At 44.4% G+C, this 8,159-nt stretch overlaps 2 protein-coding genes across 4 annotated transcripts; one reads left to right on the forward strand and one right to left on the reverse strand.

Moving 5' to 3' along the window:
• Positions 1–477: 477 nt before the first annotated feature.
• On the reverse strand, positions 478–5,265 carry LOC135499742 (syntaxin-17-like). The gene is made up of 8 exons (XM_064790683.1): positions 5,176–5,265; positions 4,530–4,762; positions 3,921–4,239; positions 3,406–3,542; positions 3,155–3,205; positions 2,830–2,916; positions 2,194–2,323; positions 478–1,664 (listed from the first exon to the last, which is right to left on the reverse strand). The coding sequence occupies exons 2-8, from the start codon at positions 4,668–4,670 to the stop codon at positions 1,549–1,551; spliced, it is 981 nt and encodes a 326-aa protein (XP_064646753.1). The 5' UTR covers positions 4,671–4,762; positions 5,176–5,265; the 3' UTR covers positions 478–1,548.
• On the forward strand, positions 4,463–8,058 carry LOC135499743 (ankyrin repeat and SOCS box protein 8-like). 3 transcript variants are annotated; one of them, XM_064790685.1, is made up of 3 exons: positions 4,463–4,488; positions 5,774–6,028; positions 6,202–8,058. In XM_064790685.1, exons 2-3 carry the CDS (start codon positions 5,801–5,803, stop codon positions 6,835–6,837), a joined length of 864 nt encoding a protein of 287 aa, XP_064646755.1. In that variant the 5' UTR covers positions 4,463–4,488; positions 5,774–5,800; the 3' UTR covers positions 6,838–8,058. The 3 variants fall into 3 exon arrangements, with proteins under 3 accessions (XP_064646755.1, XP_064646754.1, XP_064646756.1); XM_064790684.1 differs by lacking the exon at positions 4,463–4,488 and adding an exon at positions 5,360–5,445; XM_064790686.1 differs by lacking the exon at positions 4,463–4,488 and adding an exon at positions 5,618–5,640.
• Positions 8,059–8,159: the final 101 nt, after the last annotated feature.

Consider the following 8,159-nt stretch of genomic DNA (forward strand, 5'->3'; position numbering starts at 1 on the left):
AGACTCTTACAGATTACACAATCTGTCCTCAAATGCAATATGAGACTGTTACAATATTGCAAGATCAGGGACATGATCCTTCCTCTATCATCGATGTATCCAGTCAGAGCGAGCTGGCTACCTCTCACACAGACACGATTCCATTCTTGCCTCTGGACGTTTCGCCTTTCCAGATTGTGATAGGACACTGGCACATCCCTGCTCTCTGTCAGCTGTCCACAGGTTGTCAGGAGCAGAATGGGAGGGAGGGGGGTCTCAAGGGGACATGAGTTGGGCCAAGGCAGCCAATCCTTAAGCCTCCCAGGCCAACTCACAACAGTCACTAGCTATTTGATCAGCCTCGGGTAAGGCAGGCTTTCCATCATGTATGTGTGACTTTGTGGTGGGTCGTCCTTTGCCCACAACAAATAACGGTCTCTCAGCCATCACTCCCGGGCAGGGGTGACCTTGACAAAAAACCAAGAACCTCAGAATATAAAATTACATCTATTTTTATCAAGACTAGAAAATAAATACAGCAACATTTTAACAGGTTTTTTAGATGACGGTGCAGACACTCTGCTTTGTCTCTTTAATGAGGAGCGTCAACTGATGTGTTGAACCCACTGATGCAGGACATCAAGTCATGACAGACAGCATCAAGACCAGGACACTTATAGGTCATCAGCTGTTTCCCTTGCAATAGCAGAAACAAACATTACTATTCAAAGAACCATCAGCACTTCATGTCAGCAGGCTTAGATGTGAGCAGGCTTAGATGTGAGCAGGCTTAGATGTGAGCAGGCTTCGTAAGCAAGAGCCATTTTGACTGTAAAAACAATGAACATATTCTACCGCAGAAAGTTAAAAGTCTAACACTAAGTGTTATAGTGCCATCATTCCCATGGCAACACTTAACATCAGTTGTCATGGAGACTAAAGTAGCAGCTACACATCTGAGCTACACTTTGAGGATGATGCATGCACGATGTATATGTCAGGTTATAAGTCCAGTCTGATCTCTAAATCACCACTGTTTGCCTTGAACAATTATTATACCATAAATACCTTCAATTAGAAATCATTTCATTGCATATGCAATAAAAAGGTAGAGTTATAACACAGGTACACAGCCTTGACAGCGTATAAAACAACTGGCAGTAGACAATAATGCACACTACGGTAATAACTGTACGTAGGCTATATATGTGTACTGCCTTACCTTACTTTAAAACCATGAACATGTCCATTCATATCAGGCCCAGAAATAGACCATTTTCACAATTAAGAATGCGTAACTGTGACATTTTCACGAGCTCTGGCAGAGGCAGAGCATTTTGTTTCTCACAGAGACTAGAGTGAAAATGAGTGGCCTTGAATCCCCCAACCTGGTGGTGCCACTCACAGCTAAAAGCTCTGACCAGCAAGGAAGACTGATCTCTCTGTTACCTCCACCACAAGACTAGACTTGATCTCCTGTCCTAAGTACCTTCCAACTCCATCCAGCATCCAGCATCCAGCACCATTCATGGTTTCACTAGTTGTTCTTTATCACTGTTTCAACGTTCCTTAGGAAACTTTGTCCAAATTCTCCGGACACGACGATGATCGATTCTCCAACTTCTTCATCTCCATGTCTGTTTGTCTGTCTCGATGACGTTTTATCAAACCACCGCTCGTTAAGCCTACAAACAGAAAAGTGCACAACTAAAGCAAACATGCAAATGATTTTAAATTTACGGCTGTTTGCGTTTTGGCCGTCCATCTTTGATACACTTCAGTACGACACCACTGGCGAGACCTGGAATGACAAATGAAAAACATAACTCAGCCAAGAAGTGACGGTTGTCGGTCCTCACCGAAGTCCTTCCCAATGCCATTTTTTCAGGCGGCACGATGCTTATCATGTCATAGAGACATGGGGCCAAACTAGGGAGCCAAACTGGTAGGCTATGGGTGATTATTCAGTCAGGTAACGGGGTCTGGTCTGAACAAGTCACACAAACTTTCCTCACAAGAGTGCTGAGGCACTGTGAGATAGAAGTGGTAGAGACACCTATTGATGACTCCATAGAACTTCATCTGGCCCTCCAGTCACTTCTCGGGAGTCTCCCTTTGAGTCCGGTGCACATTGCTGGCCCAATCAAGAGCAACATTCACCAAGCAGCTGCTGACTCTGTTGCCGATGTGCCAAACCAGAGATCCATTACTTACCAAGCAGTCCACCACCAATCGCAGCAGCGAGTCCAAGCTTAGCACCAGCAACCAGGCCGACTGGTCCTCCAACTACACCACCTAATAAGGCACCTGCGACAGGATAAGCGGCAGTTTTCAACTTGGCTGCCTGGAAGATAGGAGAACTATAAGTAGAGGTGGTCAAACCATCTAAATCATGAAGATATGATACACAGAGTTTCTAAAATCACAAGAAGAATACACTTGATTGGAACCCACCAATGTCAGCATCAACATGTGCTACAATGAGACGAACCCACCAACGTCAGCATCAACATGTGCTACAATGAGACGAACCCACCAACGTCAGCATCAACATGTGCTACAATGAGACGAACCCACCAATGTCAGCATCAACATGTGCTACAATGAGACGAACCCACCAATGTCAGCATCAACATGTGCTACAATGAGACGAACCCACCAATGTCAGCATCAACATGTGCTACAATGAGACGAACCCACCAATGTCAGCATCAACATGTGCTACAATGAGACGAACCCACCAATGTCAGCATCAACATGTGCTACAATGAGACGAACCCACCAATGTCAGCATCAACATGTGCTACAATGAGACGAACAGATACAACATCACAGAAACAGACAACTTACCTGAGCTAAAAATCTTGTTCCACCAGACACATTCTTCTTAGCTTCAGTCAGATTGTCTTCAATCGTGTCGACTTTTTCTTTCTGTTCCTTAAATGAGACAGCGGGTACTTTATTAAGTGGTGTAGTTGGAGGACCAGTCGGCCTGGTAGCTGCTGCTGCTTAGCCCCGACCCACTGCTGCGATTGGTGGTGGACTGCTAGGTCATCTCTGTCGAGCGGAGTAAGACACCACCAAGTGTGGACAGCTGGCTTCATCCCCACCACACCTCTCAACACTTGGCCTGTAAGATGCCAGCTCAAATCGAAGGAGGAGGAATTCGACTTACATGCACGAGTTTGGAAAAATCTGTCATCAAACCATCAAGCTCGACAAGGTTCTGGAAAACACAATAAAAAGGAAAATTAGCATCAGGATCAACAACAAAAATCACAAAGCTGTCTTAGTGGAATCAACTCCTCACCTCACCAGAAGGGGGGAGACGTTGCTCTACCGTTTACCAGGAGGGGCATAGGGTCTGACTGCTCCGTATGTGCTAAATCCCAGCTCAAGTCCAGTGAAAGACGAGACAGCACTGACCTGATGAAGAGTTTCCGAGGAGCTCTCAGCCTCCATTTGTTGTCGATGTTGCTGCTGTATTAACTGTATTGACTCGGGCGTGTCATGGCGATGATAGTCGGGCTCTGAGATTGAGTCCTCAATCAACATTAAATGCACTGAAATATGAGGAGGAAAACATGAGATCAATGTAGATCTTCAGCATTGTTATTACCAACATGTAGAGTTGATATTGAAGTCATGAGAGGAAGGACTGACAAGTTGTTGACTGGACATCATCACATGACAGTATTGCTCTAATAGAGAGGGATTAGATTCCTTGAGTGTCTGTGAGGGAGACCCTCTTTAATAAAGCACTTGATTGAGAACTGAAGAGTCGAAGGCACCTTTTCACCAACATGGCCAGTTCGGCTTTCTTCCCATTCAAGGGATTCACCCCATAATGTCTTGCCTCCAAGGAATATCACAATTCATCATGTTCATACTGAACACAAACTAGAGAGTGTCATACACTGACAAGACCTACTGTAGCGCACCTGGTAAACTCTGTGGTTGTGCTCTCTCATTCGACCTCTCCTCTACCACTGGCACAACATCCACACGAGACGAGCCTTGTTCCTGAATCGCTTTCTCTAAATGTTTATCATGCCCGTAAAGATTCAAGAATTCGATTATCCTCATTGATGCCTCCTGGCGAATATTTTCTATTTTCTTATCAAACGCCTCAACATCTGAGTCCAGCACCTTTGTGCGTGTGTTCTCAATCTCCTGGATATTCGCCTTTAACTGTTGGACTGTGCGACTCGAGTTGATGTGCTCACGGTTGAGATGCGTCCACTCTTCGAGACGCTGGAACTGAACCAGAACATCCATTATTAGTTTCAGGAAAAAGCGAGACCCATGCCAGAATGGGCATCACCACCGGCCAAATCGAGACCCATGGGTGTCATTGCTGGCCAAGTCACTCTGAATCTGGACAATCAAGGGCGAGTTGCATAATGAAGATGGACACACCCCTCCCGCCATTACTGCTCTATGACAGTCCAACTCGGGCCCGCCCGCCCTCCGACATGGGAGCGAGTTTTTCATTCCATCACTCAGTCAGTAAGTAACTGATCTGCCCGGACACGCCAGGCATGACTTACCCTTTCAATGTTAACTTGATGTTTTTGAAGTCTCTCCAGATCGATCTGTAAAATCTTGATAAACTTCTGAACAGTTTGTTCAAGTCGCCTAAGAGGGAACTTCTGGGGCATCGCGGCCGATTGTCCAGCCGATGACGCCATCTTTAGATACACAAGTGGTTCTTGAATATAAACTTGTTGGAGGACGAGGAAAGACTTATTCACATCTTTTCAGTTCTCCGATCCAGAAGAACCTGGAAAGAGTGAAATGAACGTTTACTGTGGCTGATCTAATTCAACTTCAAGCCTAATTTGGTCGGTTACAGTCTGGAGTCTGGTGCAGGTCGCCACGACTAAAACTGCTTGTGTGCCAAGGCCAGGGTGCTATGGGCTGCTCTATGGGCTGCTCTATGGGCTGCTCTAGGGGATGATGGGGGATGATGACTGATAGACTCAGTGAGTGACAAACTTCATGCAAGTGTGAACTTTCAGTTTCACTCTGACATGTCTCACTCAGTGACTGGTGAAAGTCAAGTGCTTCAGTTTCTCTCATGAAATAAAAGTGAATTTTCCCTAAATTGACACAGTTGAGTGCTCATTATTTGCTATAAATACATGTACTAGGATAATACCATATCAGCAAACAAGAAATAGACACCATACTTACATAAGAAAGGGTTATAAATAGACAAAATAAGGACAACATTCATAGACTTTGTGAATCGATTCCTTGTTCTAGCGACAGGTGGCGATGGCGTACGCTTCCGCTTTCTCAACCTATCAGCAGGTGCCGTAGATACACTACGCGTACCACTGTGCAGATACGAAGTACGACTCCTGGGAGTCAGACTGTTTTTTTAATGGAGGACGAAAATCTCAAAATGCAAAAAGTCAGATAAATTCGCCCAAATATCACTCGATTCACGACATATTTTAGGTAAATGAATGCACACAAGTCTTCATTCGGTGAAATTGATCATCAATAACTTTACTTCACCGACGAGAGCTCTAGATTTGTAGTCGCAGTTCAGAAGATAATCTCCTGAAAATGTTCTTCTGTCACTGACTGTCACTCAGTCACTCACTCACCATGCTCAGTCACTGTGCTGTCAGTCTGTCTGTCACTCGTATAGTAGGTTCTTTTGTTTTCTTGTTGGCTTTGCTGTGCCAAGAGATGGGCTTCGTCAACTGTCCACCTGCAACTGACTGATCTGATGTATTTCAGCCTTTGACACATCAATCTATGTAGTATACTTCCTTTTCAGATACTGCACCTTGGTTGCACTCTGGACATGTACTACATTATGTCAAAGGCCCAAGCCAAGTACCACCTATCGGAGAGACTCATACGCGCCATCAGTAATTGGCAAGTGGTCGCGGGAGTAGATGATGATGTCGAGGAGCTATTGGAGGCTGGGGCAGAAGTGAATCAATCTCATGGAACCCTGTTACCTTTGCATTGTGCCTGCATGGTATCTGATGTCTACTGTCTCAGGCTTCTCATTGAGAAGGGTGCGGATGTAAGTATGAGTGCCTCGCTTCTGCTTCTTGTCTTTAATTGCCCTCCAGCTTGTCTGGTTGTGGTTTAACACCATGAGAAGTGAGAATGGTTCGCAGTGATGTTTTGTGACATCTCCGGCGAAGACCCAATCGGGTTATGAAACCATTATTTCTATTGTCTATATTTTTCCAGGTGAATATGCTAGATGGCTATGGCCGCTGTGCTCTCCACTATGCTGCAGAAAAAGATGCGACATGCTGTGAGATTCTGCTCTCCCACGGTGCTGATGTGAACACAGGCGATGGCAACCAGGGTACGGCCTTACACTGGGCGGCCTTCAAGAATAACATAGAGTGTGTGAAAGTCCTTCTCCAACATGGAGCACATGTAAACATACTTGACTTCAATATGAACAATCCCCTCAGCTGGGCTGCCCAGCGCGGAAATCTTCAGAGTCTCAAAATACTTTTAGAATATAACGCTGATGTTGATGTTCGCAATTACAATCAGCAGACGCCGCTGATGAGATGTGCGATGATTCAAAATACGGGACTCAACACCGATCAGGATGATGCGAGTTTGGAACTTTTAATCAAAGCAAGCGGAGATTTGAAATTGAGAAACGGTGAGGGAGAACTTCCCGGCTTTCTGACGAGAAATAATAAATTGTGTGAGTTGTTGATGCCGTACTGTCAGCAGCCACGACGCTTGTCTGATCTGTCGCGCTATGTTATCAGGAAGAGTATGGGATCGGTGTATCTTCCAAACGCCGTGAAGCAATTACCACTGCCCTCTATGTTACAGGACTTCCTCTTGTTGGCGAGATAGTTACCCGATAGTAACTGGAGATAGTTACCATAGTAACTGAATATAACTGTCATAGTTTCAAAGCATTGCTCTGCTGTTCCATTACAATGAAATCTAGGTATTTATTTGAGACGTGACGTCAATCATGTCTCAGTTTTTACAAAATTTTGGTCATCACATGTTCATTTTGTCGCACACCTTAGTGAAAATCAGTGTCACATATTGGCATGGCGATACACTATTGTTTGTACAAGTGTCAGAAGAACCCGTCGGCGGGCTAGGTTGAAGCAGCCTGTGTAAGGGGGTGCACGGCTTAGAGGTTGGGACTGTAACACTGTGCTCTGATATTATTTGATTGACTTCACATTGGGTTGAATTGGTCAGGTACTTTGAATGAGCTCCCTCGCCAGTTATGGTCCTATTGAGGTGTTGGTGTCGTCAGTCACAGATGGACTTGGCTGCCACCACCCCTGCTATTGTTTTGTTTTGAATATAGTTATATTTACCAGTTTGTGTTTACAGCAGTAATACTGTACCTGTCAATGTCTGTCCCTCGGTTTTCTGTTTATCTTGGTTGGCTAAGCTAGAGTGTGTAGATTGGAGCTGGGCACATCTTGGGACATGTGCCAAAAATGTTTTACGTCTGGACATTCCATGTTATTTGTTAAGAATTGATTCCAGTAAAAGCTCCAAAAACAACATTTAGAAGAAATGTTGTAATTACATATCTGAAGAGGAGTCCAATCTGAGCCATGAAATACATCATGTTTGCTGACTTTGGAGGGAGATTGGTGATGCATGATACATAATCTGGTCCTGCTTTAGTACACTTGAATATGAAATCAATTGATTTTCCTCCTGGTGAGTTTCATGGTACTATTACGGATTTCGTTTGTTTTGGGATTGTGCTTCTGAACTGTGCTGTATACCATATACTGTAAAGTCGACCAGGTGCTGTCCATACTTTCCAGCTGGCAGCAGCAATGTGCGTAATGGAATATACCCTTACATACTTGGAAGGTCAGGACAGCTCCTGACCAGTTTTAGAGCTGCCTGCACTCCATTGTCAAATACAGACTAAGGAAGGCTCTGTTATTAGTGTTAATTTTACCGGTTGGTCAATCGGAAAGGTCGACTTTATACTTGAAGATTTACAATGTCATGTTGATGTTGTTCTTGATAACGTGATTATGTATTTCCAGTGACTGAAAAGATGATGAAATGGATTGGTTTTTATACTTACATCTCGTTTCTCTTCTTGATTGCCAAGTTAGTTGTGACACATTAGTTTCCAACATCGGCTGGCTCACGTCAGGAAAGTCTCAATCTATCCCTCGATCATG

The sequence above is a fragment of the Lineus longissimus genome, chromosome 15 (genome assembly GCF_910592395.1).
Source record: "Lineus longissimus chromosome 15, tnLinLong1.2, whole genome shotgun sequence".
NCBI classification, from domain to species: Eukaryota; Metazoa; Nemertea; class Pilidiophora; order Heteronemertea; family Lineidae; genus Lineus; species Lineus longissimus.

What these genes read in the sequence shown, in the direction of transcription:
- LOC135499742 (XM_064790683.1), bottom strand. Translation starts at nt 4,670, where the DNA reads ATGGCGTCATCGGCTGGACAATCGGCCGCGATGCCCCAGAAGTTCCCT. An exon ending in ACAACCACAGAGTTTACCAG is followed by an intron (nt 3,543 to 3,920) that starts GTGCGCTACAGT and finishes CTCATATTTCAG; the next exon opens with TGCATTTAATGTTGATTGAG. An exon ending in ATTTTTCCAAACTCGTGCAT is followed by an intron (nt 2,917 to 3,154) that starts GTAAGTCGAATT and finishes GTCTCATTTAAG; the next exon opens with GAACAGAAAGAAAAAGTCGA.
- LOC135499743 (XM_064790685.1), top strand. Translation starts at nt 5,801, where the DNA reads ATGTACTACATTATGTCAAAGGCCCAAGCCAAGTACCACCTATCGGAG. An exon ending in TCATTGAGAAGGGTGCGGAT is followed by an intron (nt 6,029 to 6,201) that starts GTAAGTATGAGT and finishes ATATTTTTCCAG; the next exon opens with GTGAATATGCTAGATGGCTA.